The 15,901-nt window shown below is 42.6% G+C and overlaps 1 protein-coding gene across 3 annotated transcripts; it reads left to right on the top strand.

Annotated features, from left to right (window-relative positions):
* Positions 1-467: 467 nt before the first annotated feature.
* On the top strand, positions 468-14,561 carry arpp21 (cAMP regulated phosphoprotein 21). 3 transcript variants are annotated; one of them, XM_088010219.1, is made up of 20 exons: positions 468-1,041; positions 6,481-6,644; positions 6,770-6,920; positions 7,038-7,076; positions 7,177-7,242; positions 7,332-7,443; positions 7,576-7,714; positions 8,000-8,137; positions 8,228-8,324; positions 8,415-8,510; positions 8,627-8,664; positions 8,754-8,810; positions 10,244-10,431; positions 10,903-11,040; positions 11,146-11,243; positions 12,252-12,326; positions 12,405-12,554; positions 12,642-12,735; positions 13,854-13,957; positions 14,055-14,561. In XM_088010219.1, the coding sequence occupies exons 3-20, from the start codon at positions 6,774-6,776 to the stop codon at positions 14,196-14,198; spliced, it is 1,920 nt and encodes a 639-aa protein (XP_087866345.1). In that variant the 5' UTR covers positions 468-1,041; positions 6,481-6,644; positions 6,770-6,773; the 3' UTR covers positions 14,199-14,561. The 3 variants fall into 3 exon arrangements, with proteins under 3 accessions (XP_087866345.1, XP_014843173.2, XP_087866344.1); XM_014987687.2 differs by having other exon boundaries at positions 470-1,041; positions 13,851-13,957; XM_088010218.1 differs by lacking the exon at positions 468-1,041 and adding an exon at positions 5,825-6,330 and having other exon boundaries at positions 13,851-13,957.
* The last annotated feature ends 1,340 nt before the right edge of the window (positions 14,562-15,901 follow it).

Genomic DNA, 15,901 nt, shown 5'->3' with positions numbered 1-15,901 from the left:
GCTACAAAGGCATAGTTTAAAGTTTTAGATGCATGATATATCGAATAACGATAATCATTGCGATTTCAATGTCCTCACCAGCTATAAATAAAACTGTGTTATCAGCACAGGAATATTGCTGATAATTCATAACCTACAACAAAGTTTACCAATAACCAAACCTTAATTGTGGTACACATCTATTCGTTTTCGAAATTACAATTTCTCACTACTGATAAGATTGAATTTGACCAAGTTTCATAAAATATGATCTAAACCACTCTAAGCTGTTCTTTGAAAAGTTCATGTTTAATAATTTCAGCATTAGAACATCATGGTTGAAGAATAACATGTATTTTTTAAGACTTAACTGTTTTAGCTACAATGATTATTTGAACTGCTCAATAAGAAGTAAGGAGCATCTGTGGAATATTGAGGACGAAAACCTAGATGTAAAGAGTTGTCTATTTAACTGCTTGTTGATTGGCCACAAGCAACTCCAGAAACACAGGTAAAATGAATTAACTGTTAACTGATTCATATGGGACTGAATTTTTAAAAATTGAGAAACCATTTATCCTAAACAATCACACGACTTTATGTTGCTAGATCCAAATAAAAAGTCACTTTTTCTGCTCGAAAAGTAACAAAATAAAACAAATTTAAAAAGAGAAAAAAAAGCTGATAAATGGCAGTAAACTAAAGGTCTGAAAGGTTAAATAAAGTGGTGAATGCAGGTGGATAGATGCGCAGAGAGGAGCTGGCTTTCAGGGCGCGTGGAGAGACAGGAGCTCGTGCATTCCTAACGTGTGCGTGTGTGTGTGTGTGTGTGGGCGCGTGGCTCGGGGTTCAGAGCTGTCGCCCGTCCTCCTCCTCCTCCTCCTCCTTCTCCTCTTGCTGCTGCTTCTCCTCCCCCTGCTCCTCCTGCCTGCCTACACGGAGACGAGCAAAAGGCTGGGGAGGAGCGACAGAGCCCTTCAGTCAACAGACGCGGTGTGTACAGAAGCGGCGGTCGGCACCGGCTGCACCGGCAGGAACCCGGCGGAGGAGCGTCACCTCACGGTAAGCTAACGGTCGATCGTCACCGCGACGAAGCTGACTAACGGTCGCTCCGCGGGGGAGAGAGGGGCGATGACATCGACGCTGCTCGCTTTCTTTTCAATTCTTTGGTTATTTTCTCTCGAGTTGTTTTAATTGGAGTGGTAATGCTACGATTTTTTTAAGCTGAAACTATGACGTGACGGCGGGGGAAGTCTGGAGGTCTGACTCCAGCTAGCGGAGCTCAGCCGCAGCTCGCTGTCTGTCTGTATCATTCAGCGGCTCCGCTGAATGGTTTGTTATACCCTGAAAAAGACGTCCCCTACTCCGAATCCTCTGCCTTTTTTTTAAAATATATATTAATATATTATTATTCCTGCTCAAGTGAGAGTACATAAAGCTTGATTGCATCAATGAGTGTTTCCGTTGGTGGGTTGAAACCAGCCCCCCGCAGCTGTACATCCTTCACCCGCCCGAACAGCAGCGCTGTGAAGTCCCGGAGCAGGAGGTCCGCTCCCTCCTAGACCGGTGTAAAAATAGCCCGGTGTGTCAGCTCAGCTCAGCTCAGCTCAGCTTCGTCTTGGTCACACCCGTACCCAAACAGAGCCCAGAGAGATCGTTTCCCGAGCACTTATCCGTCTAGTTATGCGGGTCAACAGGAAGCCGCAGAGGTGCCACCTGTTCGTGTGAGCCGACCCCCTGCATCCTTCTAGTAAATGAGCCGAGCATGGGTTACTGACACAGGCCCAGGGGCGCAAACACTTAAAATTCAGAAACATCATATGTGTCTGAGACAGAGACATAGTTGTAACTATGGATGGGAGAGATCTCAAATAGCGAAAAAGACACAAAAACCCTTTACTTGCTAAAGTTAAATATGAAAAGATCAAGATAAGACTATAGTGGCTGTCAAAACTGACTAACAGACACACAAAATAAACCTTCAGTTAGAAACACACTAAAATAGTTCAACTCTACAGAAGTATGCACAAAATCTGCTGGACTATCGAGGACATAAAAAGAACACGAAACTATCTTTTTTTTTTTTTTTTTTTTTTTTTTGCTGCAGTTTTGTATGTCTGAGTAGAGAGATTGTGATCTGTGACCCATTTACGCCTTCTGGCTACCAGAACAAAGCTGCACAATGTTAGAAAATGATCCAAGTGACATCATTACTGTTGAGTTTTGCAATGGCGAAAACATTGAGGCAGGGGACGATTTGAAAGCTGTGGCCACGTAGTGAGAGTTTTATTATGACACTGGTTTGGAGGGAGCAGATAGTAGAAAGTGTCATGCTGTGAAAACAACTGCTGTGCGAATAAATAAATATTATATTCAACTAATTGATGCTTAATCTTCTTTCTGTTGAATTAATAATCATTAATATAAGAACATTGCACATAATAACGTTTTGCCACTGTCCTTTGGTGATGCCACTGCAGTGTTCATTAAATCTATTTCTTCTTCACTCATTCCTTTTTCATCTGTGACCGTCTTAACCATCGTCTGTCCGGTGTGACCACCTACTGCAGCGGCAACAGGCTGATTATGTTGTCGACGTGCAAATGCACAAACCTTGCGATAATAATCCTGCACATTAGGACACTGCCGTCTATATTTCTGAATTTATTTTTTTTCAGAGCTCAGGTGTTTTTGCGAACTTCCCCTTCTAAGCAGCAGAAGCGGCAGCTCTTGCCACCCTGCTGAGTTGCGCTTACGTATATGGTCTGCGTTTTTTCCCTATCTGGGGTTTGAGTTCAGCTGCAGAGCAACGCAGCTGTGGAAACCACAAGTCACCTTCACCTTCGTGATAAGACTGGTGCGGCTGGCCAGGTGCTGATGACAGGACAGTATAACCTAAATCTAACATGTGCAACCTACTTACTGCTGGCTCTTCAGTCGTCTTTAAAGTGCGGTGTGAGATAACGCGTTACTCTGCTGTGGGTTTGCAGCAAAAAGGAAATGAAAATGAAACTCGTGCGGAGAAAATTCAAAAGGTGCACACACACACACACACCAGCAAAACTGAAATTGAAATGATGACACAAAATGTATTGTGTCTTCCCCCTCCCGCACCCCCAATTAGAAGAAAGCCCATAAACGTTATGGGTCAGAGTTAGCCTCGAAATTCACAATTACTGTTTTGGAATCAGCGTTTCCTAATGAGCTCCCTGGCTGAGGAGAAAAATAAAATAAGATCTTGTTTTAGAGTCAGCCAGGCCCTTAGAGAGAAAACACTAACAGCAGCCTCTTTGACTCGAGGCGGTAAGGATTTCTTGTTTTATGCGTTTCATGCGATGGAGTGGGACGATGATAAAGGAACCTGCAGTCGGCAAATATGGATATAAATATTTACAAGTACAAGAGTTCAGGGTGACAAATCTAAGCAGCCAAGCTACAGTGGTAAACAATAGAAGCGATATGCTATTGATAGGTGAATTTTTGTTTTCCTTTTAGGGGTTTTAATTACAAAAAGGATTGCAGCAGGTTTAGGAGCTTAAAGCATCTGTTGGATATGTTTCCCCCGTCCTGCCTGCATGTCAGTGGGTAGATGAGTCGGAAAGCTTTTGGCCGGAGAAAAAAGGTTTCCCGGTGGGCGAGTGGCTCCGAGGCTTCAGAGGCTTCGGAGAGAGCAGCAGATGGATGATGATGTAGCGGGAACTGGTGCTCCCTGCCTCCCGCCGCCATCCGTCACACGCTAATGATCGTGTCACACCTTCTCCCCGGGCGGCCGGCCACTTCTGCAGCGCTCAGCTCAAAAACCGGTGGCTGCGCTCTAATCCCCTCTTCACTGCCGTCGGCTGAAAAGCCTGGAAGCAGGAGTGTCGCTGCGAGCCTCTCCATCTCCAATTCCTCACTTTTTTTTCCCCTCCTTCCTCCATCGCCTCTTTTCATTCATCTTTCACCTTTAAAACCCCCTGCAAAACGCTCTCGCTCGTCTCTCTTCATCTTTTCCCATCTAATTCATCTGCTCCATAGCCTTCCTCCTCTTGTCTTTCTTCGTGTCATCTCTTATTGGTGTAAATTCACAGGCCTAATCCAGCCCCAGCATGCCTCCTCCTGGTTTACATCCAGATTCTCTTTGATCGTCATAATTAAAGGAGATGTGTTGATTCTCCTCAACCCCTCCCCTCCCTCTCGCGTTGTGAGGTCTGGGGTCAGGGTTGACCACAGGGCAGCAGCGTTCATGGAGCTGGTGTGTGTTTGGCTGATGGACAGCTCAGCAAGAACTCGCCAGCAGCACATTAGGGAGCCCGCCAACCTTATTATGTCCTTCTGGACTGTTTATACAGCTCTCAACCATTTCCTCTTTACACAGGCTGCAGTAGACCGCCACACAAAGCCAGATTTGGATCTTTATTAGTCTTTTGTTAACTGTGAAACTTCACCAGCTAGAGGGGCATGCAGGAGCTTTATTGCTTTGATTAATCTGATCTGATCAGGTCAAATTCAGAAAAAAATCAGATTTTCACTGTTTATTCAACTCATCAGTATTAAGAATTCCCACAGTGTTTGGTCTATAAATCCATTAGTCAACAACATGTATAGTGATACTACTTTAGGTAGATAAAAATAAAATTTTATATGTATGTTGTTCATTTTCTGCTGGATTCAAAAGTATTTGTCAGCGAACCTACACCCCAGCTTTTCTGTTTTATGTAGAAAAAGAGCAATAGAATCGGTCAGAATTGGGATTAGCTGGACACTCCTGTCCAGTTAAATCCTGATTATTCCGTCTCTGTGTGAATCTTTGTCAGTATCTTGTTCACTGGGAAATACGGGGATCTTAGTGGTCTTTGGTTTGATTTCTGGTTAATAATAAAGATGCACAGAGATCAGAACCAATCAGCTTCCAACTGAATGGCTGGTGAAAAACTCATTAGTCTTTTTTATTATTATTATTATTATTAAATGTCTTATTATCCTTACAAAACTTCTGTGTTGGCAGGTCAGAAATAACCTCCTATGTTCAGTATAATACAGCATTATAGAAAACTTGGTTTATTTTAGTAACTTGACTCACTAAGTATTATTAAAATTACACACAGAGTGATGTTTTCAAGCCTTTATTTCTGTTAATTATAATTTTTTGCTTACAGCTCAAAAAAAATGCGACATTTAATTTCCTAGAGCAGGATATTACATCAGACCAATAAAAACATTATTAATACAGAAATGTGGGTGTAATGAAAAGTATGTTTAAGGCTGTTATTTTCAAAAGATACTTTCAGTGCAACAAATGAGCCTCCTTAAACTGCATATTCGAGTTTATTAAATGCGGCTGTATTTAATACAGTTATTGTATCTAGCCAATAACAGTTTTGGATTTTGTTCGATCTGTTCGGTTTTTATCCAATTCAGAACCAAAATAAATAAGAGAGGAAAAATGTGTGCAGGCTCTTTGATCAAGAAGGTAGTTTTGAATCCGAGTAGATAGCCCCATTTATTTAGCGATCTATATGTCAATAATCATTATCTTATGTTTTGCATGTCTTTATAGACCAAAAATGGTGGCAATTCTTAATTTGAATATATTTATTGAACAGGTGGGAAAAGCACAATTTTTTTTCAACGTTTGACCCCAACTGATCACCATCTGAAAAATAATCTGATTCCTGTGTGTGGCCGATTAGTTGGTGCAGCTGCGGTGAATTTCTTCTCGATTGTAAAAGGTTGGATTATACATAATGTATGTTTACGCAACAGTCCTACAGCCAATCCCTTTTATAATGTAAATTTTTAGACCACCACATGCCGAGATTTCAATGTCAATGATATTTTTTATTTATGCCGCACTGAGATGCCAATGGGAAGTAAACTGCGTTCAGCTGTTAAATAGTCATGTTGTGGGACTCGGCATCCTCTCAGCTCGTTATTCCCTCTCAGGTGTTGCAGGCCGAATCGTCCCCCGGAGCGGCGTGTTACAGCAGACTGCGCCCGCTTTAGAAAAGATGCCGGAATGCCGCCTCCTTTGTGTGTGGCTTGTGCGTCTTTCCTCTGGTCCCCTCCGATTGTCTCGCCACAGGGATCAGGGATTCGGCTCGGCATTCGGGGGAATATCAGCGTCGCCGGATCAGATGATGCTCTGACTCTCTCTCTTTCCTCTGCAGCTGCTGTTTCTAAGAAAAGCTCAAGGACGTGGTTTAAAACGCACAAGCGCACCAACATAGCGTGCATGCGTGAGGCAGGTTTCACTTCCGAGCACAAGGCTCGTTCGTACGCGTGCGTTGAAGACGCAGAGTAAAACAATTACTGCTGGAAGACTGCAATTAGCCGTCAAGCCAGGAGAGCTTTCTGGAAGTGCCGACAGAGGTTCATACACAAACGAACACAAGATTGCAGGCGGGCTTTTATGCTCCGGCTACCGTTTGAAACAGGCGTGCGGCGGTGATTCTGTCATACAATAACTGCTGAGAGTTTTTTTCCCCCCTCTCTCTCTCTTATGTTTTCTGATTTCTTCAGGCTGTTTTCCATTGACCACTGAAGGGGGCCTGCAGAGAGGAGAACGTTAGCGAAGCCGAGCAGAGGCGGACGTGATAATTGCATTTCTTGCTGCCCTGTGGGAACATGGGATATATGACCCCATCATTCACTCGTAAGGCTCTCCAGTAAACAATTCCACACAGGTAGGGACGGGGTAAGAATTTAGCCAAAAATATTTCTCTAAATGGTAATAAAATGCACAAATGCGTCATTATTTGGCTAAACAGGGCTTGCGGTTTTGTGTGGTTTTTTTTTGGGTTTTTTTCAGAAGGATGACGGAGGCGGTCGTAGAGAGTGCAGATGTCCTTGCAAAACCCTGTGACACAAAAAGCCACCCCTCCCTGTCGCCATGTCTACCCCTCTGCAGTCAGAAGGGGGGTGGGGAGTGTCACACTGACATTAAGAAGCTCCAGCAGCAGGTGAGTGACATTTAACATACACATCCTGCTAATTAACAACGCCGATATGATTCATCTTTCTCCCTAACACCGCTCATTTTACGAGGTCCTGGTAATAAATTGTTCCCTTGCCCGCAGGAACACTGTAACCAGGTGATACCAAAGAAAAAATTCAAGGTAAGCTAAAGTTGCGCCTCCTCTCATTATTCATTTTTACTGGGATATCGATTGCAGTGAGCCCTATGAATTTGTAATAATGCTTGTGTATGTGTTTCAGCCCAAAGGAAAGTTGGTGCGAAGCATGGCGTTCAGCGAGGAGTCCTCACCGTTTGAAGAAACCAAGGTAGGAGACGTACACATCTCATAACCTTCCGGCTCCCTCCGTAGCCTCATCGCGGCGCTCAAATTACTCTTTATTTTCTTCTGTTTCAGGTATCTCCAGACACAAACATCCCATCCAGCTGCCATGACAACGAGAGGACCTCCAGTAGGGACGAGGAGCAGGAGAACAGCCCCGATCCAAAGAAACCACCACTGTCTAAAGGTGTGTGTGAGGCAGACGCCTCACAAAGAGACAAGTGGAAAGCAAATAAATTTGAAAAGTAATTAAATGTGATAATAAATGCGGGCATTTGTTATTGCGACATAAGAGTTTGTGTTGTTCCATGTCTCTCAGAGTCCAGCGTGGAATACACCGACTCTACCGGCACAGATCTGGACCAGTTTATTGAGGACACCCTCAACAGCAACCCCAGAGACCGTCTGACACTGCTGAAACTGGAGCAGGACATGACTGATTTCATCTTCAGCAATAGGTGAGTCCATGTGAAGTAGCGTGTGTGTTTCGGTGTCTCTATTTAATGCACAGGTAGAGAGGTTCTACAAATCTTTAAGTAAAACTACCATTCTCCTTCAATCTAGCACCAAATTGTAAACAACCCATGTTATCACTGACTACACATGCAATTAAGTAAAACGCAAACCTAGGCACAACTTATGGATCACTTTTTTGGGGCATTGTGGCCTAACATCCATAATCCTCCACCACCAGAACCACCTCTGGAGGTCGTAGTTCATCTCCATCCTCCTCTTTCTCTCAGTTCCTTTAAGAAGTTCCCTCAAATGTCGTCCTACCACCGCATGCTGGTCCATCGGGTGGCGGCCTACTTTGGCATGGAGCACAATGTGGACCACACAGGCAAGTCGGTCATCATCAACAGGACAAGCAACACGCGCATGTAAGCTCTAAAAAAAACCATCTGTGTGTTTCCCTGTGGCCACTTGCATATCGGTGTGAACTGATACATTTGAATATTTGTCTGCTTCAGACCGGAGCAGCGCTTCTCAGACATGGTTCACAAGGACAAGACCGAAGACACACTCCCTCTGAAGATACTATTAAAGAGGGACAATTTGGACGACCAGGTCTAACTTTGCTCTAGGAAATTATCTTCAAAGCTGACATTGATCGCAGTCTATCCTTGACCTCTTTTTCCCCATTCCCCTCCCTAACAGGGTCGCCACCACCCTTCACGCGAGAGGCAAAGTAAGTCGATGGAGGAGAGAGAAGAAGAGTACCAAAGGGCACGAGAACGAATTTTCAACAAAGAGGTGAGAGAAAGAGATCGAGAGGAACTAAACGGGACATGACAAAAAAAAGAAAAGAAAAAGAACGGAATGGACTGGAGTTAATTTCTCCTCTGCACCTCTTTTTTTTATCACTGCAGCCACTCTGCACTCAGGAGAGCGGCCATGCAGAAAGCAGGTAACCTTGCCTGAGGTGTATATTTTCCATGTAACTTTCAGCATATTATATTTAGATGAGGACATTAATATACGCCTGTGTGCGTGCAGGGACGTGGAGGAGTACAATTCATACGTGGAGACCCAGAGGAAAAGACAGCTCTTCAGGTAAAGCGCTCGCTGCAAACATGGAGCCATTTATCATCTTAATCTGGTCAGCATGGCTGGCGCAGGGCTTTTCAGAATCTGCAGCAAGAGCTAGATCTTGTTTTATTCCTTTGTGTGCGTCAGTGTCGAAGATTCCTGGAAGTACATAAAGTCTTTAAAACGTTGGTGAGTTAATGGATGATGGCCTGATCCCTTTATTACATGCTGCATGTAGGCAGAGATTCACAGGGAAACAGACTGCTGACTGGAATTGGACCATTTTCAGCTCGATTAGCCCTGACCGGTTACTGGCTGGCTGGAAACGTAAAAATCAAATCTTTTTCCAATCAGCAAGTGAGACTCCTCGCAGGAAAAGTTCTTGCTGTGTAAAGGAGGCTCTATGTTCCCAGTTTAGACCTGGTATTGATATTGGTTCCAGTTGATCAGGAGTAGACAAGTCTAAAGGTCAAGATTCAAGATTCCCACCTGACAGATCAGCTAAAGATTAGACGTGGACCTAATTACCAAAGCTACTGCAACCTGTCCAAACACCATTTGGAAAGTTTGAAGTTTGACACTGTAATGTCAGTAAATTTTCCATTGATGATTGGAAAGTAATTTTTAAAATGAAACGTTAATAAAAGGTGGTCATTATTTTTCCAATATTGCTATTTCTTTTTCTCTTTTGAAGATCGTTTCTGTTAAAAATAGAAATCGCTCACGGACGATTTTTTACTAGGAGACATTTCTGCAATGCTGCCGTGAGGAGTAATATGTCAGCAGGTGGTTCTTAAATGTGCCGTTGGACAGACTGTGCAGATACGAGTGTTGCACTGAGAGGAGATTTTCTTCAAACTCCTCTGAAGGTGGTCTGAAAACCGTCTTCAGTGAATATGTTCTCATCATGCTCCTTTCAGATCACATGAACGGACTGAGGTTAGCAATTTTCAGGACCAGTGAGGTGCTACAAAGTGAAGCCAGAGGATTTATAGAGATTTAATAAAGCATCTAAAAAGAAACTGTGTTTTCTACATGTCCAGACATGCCTATGGGGGTTTGAGAACGAGAAAGAGAGCAAGATTTTCAGCTGATAACAGGAAGGCTGATTAGAAAACAAAAAAAATTGCTCATGTTTTTACTTTATGTAATATCCTGGATTTGAAATTTTTTGCAGCTTTTGGTAAATCTCTCGACTGCTGTCTTAGAAATACATCCGTAAAAGAGGCTCAAATGTCTCCATAAACATATTTTCTGTTAAAATGTTCCAGTTTGTTTTACCGTAGCTGCTCTCTCAGCTCAGAGTTGAGGCAAAGTCACATTGTAACTTTGCCTCAACTCGTAATATAAATAACATGTTTTTTTTATTATTAGTAATACTTCCATTACTTCCAAGAAATCCAAATAATCCAAGATCTGATCGGTTTTGATGAGAATGTCTCATGACTGCCTGACAGGAAAAGCCGTGCCAACTCGAGCTCCAGCTGGACGGGCAGCAGCAAGCAGAGCAGCATCGAGACCGACTATTGCTATAGCAACGACCCCCCACCTTGGAGCAGCACAGATTCAGACTCGTCCTTCCAATGGACGAGTCCAGCGGTGAAAGCCCACCAGCCTTCCGGTCAGAGCTGGGACACACGATCAGGTGTGTTTTTATTTCAAGCTTCGGAGAAGAAAAAAAAAAAAATCACTTAGTAACTTTTCAGCAGTTATCGCTCGTCTCACTGAGGTGTAAACTCAGTCATCAGAGATGAGGGGGCTTCACTCTTCCACACCTGTGCACACGGAAAGAGAGGCGCAGGCTTCATCACCGTCACGTGTGCCCGCGCGGGGCTCGCTGTTTATAAATTATCAGCTTTTATTCAGCAGCGTCTAATTAACAAAAAGTCGAAGTTCTGGTGTGAAAATTAAACTCCAATCTACAAATCTTCACACCAGAGCTGTAAATTTTCACGCAACACCTCCAGTCTTCCTCACATATTCTGGAGAAGGGGGGAAAAAAAAAAAACGTCATCGCTGCGGAAGAGGTTGTTTTTAGCACAACTTCTTCTCTTTTTTTTTTATAATTGTGAGAAATCTGCTGTTCATCTTGCATTCTTCTCTTCGTCTCCGTCAGGCTCCATCTCACTTTACAGACTGCCACCCCCTTGTGCGCACCCGTCTCCGCCTCCTCCCATCATCGAGGAGCCGGTTCACAGCTACGTTGCGGAGAACGGCATTCCACCAGGGAGCATACTAGTGAACCCTCTTACTGGTACATGACACACACACACACACACACACACACACACACACACACATCGCATCGTTCTGTCAACAGCAAATTCACGTTCCTCATATTCAACCTTTAACCTCACAGGGCAACCTTTCCTGAACCCTGACGGAAGCCCAGCTGTGTACAACCCTCCAGATAGTCAGCAACCAATCAGTAGCCAGACTCTGCCGCCTCAGCAGCAGGTGACACACTTTACTGGACTTTACTTCCACACACTTTGTTCCAGACCCAACCTACAAAATACTAAAGTTCTCCATGAATTTATTAAAAAGATTTCTAGAGCAGGCTGGTTTTATAAATGGAAACTGCATATTAGGATAGGAAATATGACCTAGAAATGTTTTGCAACTATTTCTCTGACTCGTACACCTGGAAAACACTGACATCATACATGACACACTGCAAAAACATGAACTCTTACAAGTATTATTGGTCTAGTTTCCACTGCAAATATCTTAGTACATCTGAAATGAGACAAAAAAATAAACAAGTAACTTTTCAGCACGATATGTGAGTTTCTTTTAGGTCAATAATTCCTTAATATTGATGGAAAAGGACTAGTTATATGCTAAATAATCTGCCAGTGGAACAAGACATTTTTCCCGTAATGTTTTGAGAAGAACAAGGCATTATGGGTTTTATTGGAAAAAACCCATAATGTTTTTTCCAATAAAAACATTATGACACAGCTGGGTTTTTACTGGAAAACCCAGCTATGTCAGAAAGACATTTCTCCCATATTATAAGGTATAAAATGGGTAAAGTGTCTTGTTCCACTGGCTGATTATTTAATGTATAATTCGTACCTTTTCATCAATATTAAGACAGTATTTACTTAAAAGCTTCCACATTGTGTTGTAATTTATTTTTGCACTAGAAACTAAACCAAAATTACTCGGATTGTGTTTTTGCAGTGCACACAAACACACTCCCCCCCCTCCAATCTCAACCTTCCAAAGTTCTTTGACCCTGACCTTCAGTTTAAAATATTAAAAACTGCAGTTTTCCATGAATTTATTAAAAAGATTGCTACAGGCTGGTTTTGTAAATGGAACCTAGACATCAGGATGGGAAAATGGGGTAGAGAAACCATTTTTTTGTCGTACGCGGGAAAACGACTGAAGTCACACATGCCAGACACGATCACACTGACACGCTCATGTTTATCTGTGTCTCCATCCGTCTCTCAGGTGGTTCAGTACTCGTCTGTCTCTTACTCAGCTCCCCAGATGTTACCTGTCACTCCCTCACAGCCATACTCAACAGTATGTATCACTGAGTGGCCCGCTGTGCGTGTCTGTGTGTGTCTGTGTGTACTGACCTCCTTTCTCTGGACTTGACAGGTTGAAGATCTCTCCTCACAGTTTGCTCATGTGACGGTGAGCTGCCCGTCGACAGCAGACGCCGCTCCCATCTACCCTCCCAGTCAGGGTTACATCTATGCAGCTCCTGCCCCTCCTAACCTGCCCAGCTACTGCCAGCCCTCACCACAGGTAAAGGCAAACACTTTTTTCTGCCTTGTATATTTCTCTTTAGACTTGGAAGTGTATATATTCAGCAGCAATGATGTCGCCCAATAGGTGCCTGTGTACGTTTACCCTACCTCAGCCCAGCCTGGATTCAGGCCCGCTTCGCCCTCCCAACATGTCCGCAGCTCAGCAGCACAACCAGCAGGTACTTCCTCTTTCTTTCTTGTCTGATTTTTTTTTTTTTTTTTTTGGTGGAAGAAGAGCAAACTGCAGCAGTAGAGGAGGGGGCCGTTACACTGTCAGAGATGTAGTCTGAGGGTCTCACAGTGAACCGGTCTCTTTTCCTGCTGTTTCTTTTCATCATAGCGAGGACACGGTTCGACCTCCTGATCCCTGCTGGTTAAATACTTTACCAGCATTTTTTTTTTTTTTTAATTCAGTGTTAATTTGGTGTTTGAAGGAAATATGAAGCAGGAGATCTTATGAAGTTACGAAGGTGAAGGTCTTATGTTTTAAAGCATCACAGTCCTTATAATGAAATGCTAAAGAAACTACGAGTGACCAGAGTTTTGTCTGATTATTACAACTAACTAGCTTGTTGCACACTGCTCGTCAGCTTGCTGAAAGAAGGCCACTACACTTACAAATGAACCAGATTCGACTGCTTAAAAATACCTTCTGTCCCAAAAAAATAAATAACACAAATAAACTTGACAAAGCAACAAAAAAAAAACTATCACTATTTTTAAGATCATTTGTTACTTAAAGGTTATTACCTTAAAAATGTAGTTGGCAAACTACATGCAGGATACTTTAAGTAGCTGACTATAGGATAAAGTTAGTCGTCTAATATTAACTTATTAGGAAAAAAAAGTAGCTTATTTTTGGTCAGTGAAGTCACAAAAAAGACAAAACATATTGAGTGAAGGTAAAAGTAATTACACAGACAGAATACAATCAAGTAAATTTAAATATGCAATGATGTCCAAATCTCATTATAAATAGACAAAACTTGTCACTTTATGAAGAGGAATACAGCAAAAATATTCTTCATAAGTAATTGAAACCTATCACTCAATAATGTGACTAATAATCAGTATGTTTTTTTTATTTCAGCATGAATGGCAGTAACTGCTGCTAAACTTTTTAATACATTTAAAAATGTATTTGTAATAATCATAAAAGACTCAGTGATATGACAATAGCCCAGCCCAACTCACAGTGTTAAGAAAAATGTCAAAACATTTGTGTTGCCCACTGTTTTTTTATCTCTGTGATGAAATCGGCTCCTAATAATCCCAGTGGTGCGTCTGTGTGCAGCAGGTTACCCCCCTGCTGTGAGGGTGCAGCAGTCTTCCCACACCCACCCTCAGCCTGTGCTAGGCACATACACACCAGTTGCCTCCCACCAGTGTAGCATGGTTCAGGTAACTTCCTGTCTCGCCCCCACTGACTCATCCATTTGTTCTAACACAACATGTAAAAATGATCTGCCCTAACGTTGCGCGTCTTGCCCCCCTGCAGGGAGGCGCTTCGGTGCCCTTTCCTCAAAGCAAAGCTGGGCCTGGGGGAGTTGGAGACGTGGGGTATTGCTGCGTGGTTCCCCCACCTCCTCATCACAGTAGCTGCACCAACCTCAGAGCACCTGCTTGGAACATGCAGTATTGATGGTGCGACAATACCTTGGTTCCTGTGTCAAGTCACACGCACGCACACTGTTTTCTTTTTTTTTTTTCCCCTTTTCTTTTTTTCAATGCAAATGCATTTTTTCGCACTCCCTTACCTTCACCCTCTTTCCTCCTGACGGTGTGGGTTCGCTGTTCCCACACTCACAACATAGCCTCACTCACAGATAAATGTTCCACTGTACCAAAGCTTAGTAGAATATAAGAGCTGCTGTACTGAATGCATAATTTATATACACAAATGGAGTTTTATATTGTTATTAAATTATATATATATATATTGTGTTTTAAGGAAATGCACTGTGTGAAGAGAATAAAGTGCCATGGTTTGACTGATGAGGTCACATGTCTGCATCACCCAGCCTCTTTGTTTCCTCTGAACCCGACGCTGATGTCATTGACAGTACAGAGAGCTGTGATGAGGAAATATTACAGGAAGATGCCATCCGCTGCAGCAGAAACCTTTTTCTGTGGCGAAGTAGCAAACAGCAATTTGAATATTAAAGAAACGGGGCTGTTTATAGGAAATCAATTCATCATTCTCTGACGAGCAAAATACTTGTGTAATCCTGGGTACTCAGCCAGGGAATAATGGGCTTATTATGAGATGGAGCAAGAGAACCGACAAGAACCAATGATGCTTTTACACTTAAAAGTGAAAGCAGAGAGGAAGAAAGTCTCCATTAACTAGTCTTCTGTAGGACTTCAGCACCCCCTGGTGTTCAGTAGTGAGCATTGCTTTGATTAACTTTTTGACCCTGCAGAACACGCAGTCAGGTTGGCATATGGTGACAGTAAAAATGCACAAAACAACTTTCTGCAGTGATTAAAAGGATCATTTTATCTGTTTATTGTAATTTTGGTTTTTGACTTAAAAAATATATATCTTTGAATACTTGCTATAATCAGTAGTTGCATGATTTAAATGCGTTTTATAGAAGAAGATAACCTAACAACAAATGCAGCTGGTCGGTGCCCATTTAGTTTCTGCTTAATGGCTGTATTTTTCACTACTGGGAATATTTTAAATATCTAAATTTGTTTCCCCAGTGACGGAAAAACTGAGAAAACTCTGGTTATTGCAGCACCTTCACTGGCATCCATTGACAAAGACTTCAAACTGGAGTTGCATGGTGTATGTAATGTGTCGGGCATTCATGCTCTGCATATCAGCAACAGATTTAGCTTTCAGTTCCCTTAATGTTCACATGACATTACAGTCATTAGGAGGTGAAGATGCTAAAGCTCAGGGAAAATTGAGAGGGTGTTAATCAAAATCAAGGACAATATTGCTTCTGGAAATTTTCCAGATGTGAAAGACTTGACTTTCTAAAACATCTCTTGATTTCTGAAACTTATAAATATGTGAGAATTATGCAAAAGCCTTTTAGTGCTGGGGGAACTTGAGAAGTCTTTTTGGATAAAAGGTTGGAATCAAAACAAGCAACAAAAAAAACAAGTTTTTCTTTTACTACCAACCACCATCTCTATCTCACTCAAACTATTTCCCTCTTCACCGAGAAAGCACAGGTGCGACTAACAACATTAGTGACAACTCGGCTGTGTTCAAGTTTCTCTACTAAATCGTGACAGTGAAAAAGAGCCAGCAGGCACCGACCGACCTGCAGCCGAAGCGGCTAAATGAAATTCAACCATCACTAACTTTATTTACACTAGCGTTTGTTT

Source organism: Poecilia mexicana, unplaced genomic scaffold (assembly GCF_051168715.1).
Source record: "Poecilia mexicana isolate PSO_F unplaced genomic scaffold, ASM5116871v1 scaffold_11, whole genome shotgun sequence".
NCBI classification, from domain to species: domain Eukaryota; kingdom Metazoa; phylum Chordata; class Actinopteri; order Cyprinodontiformes; family Poeciliidae; genus Poecilia; species Poecilia mexicana.
Note: the sequence above shows the minus strand (reverse complement) of the source record. Positions and strands in the feature narration are given on the sequence as shown.

Bases quoted from the DNA above. Each gene is read 5' to 3' on its own strand.
- arpp21 (XM_014987687.2), top strand. From the start codon at position 6,774: ATGACGGAGGCGGTCGTAGAGAGTGCAGATGTCCTTGCAAAACCCTGT. The intron at 7,444-7,575 runs GTGTGTGTGAGG...CATGTCTCTCAG, and splicing joins GAAACCACCACTGTCTAAAG to AGTCCAGCGTGGAATACACC. The intron at 8,325-8,414 runs GTCTAACTTTGC...CCTCCCTAACAG, and splicing joins GGGACAATTTGGACGACCAG to GGTCGCCACCACCCTTCACG.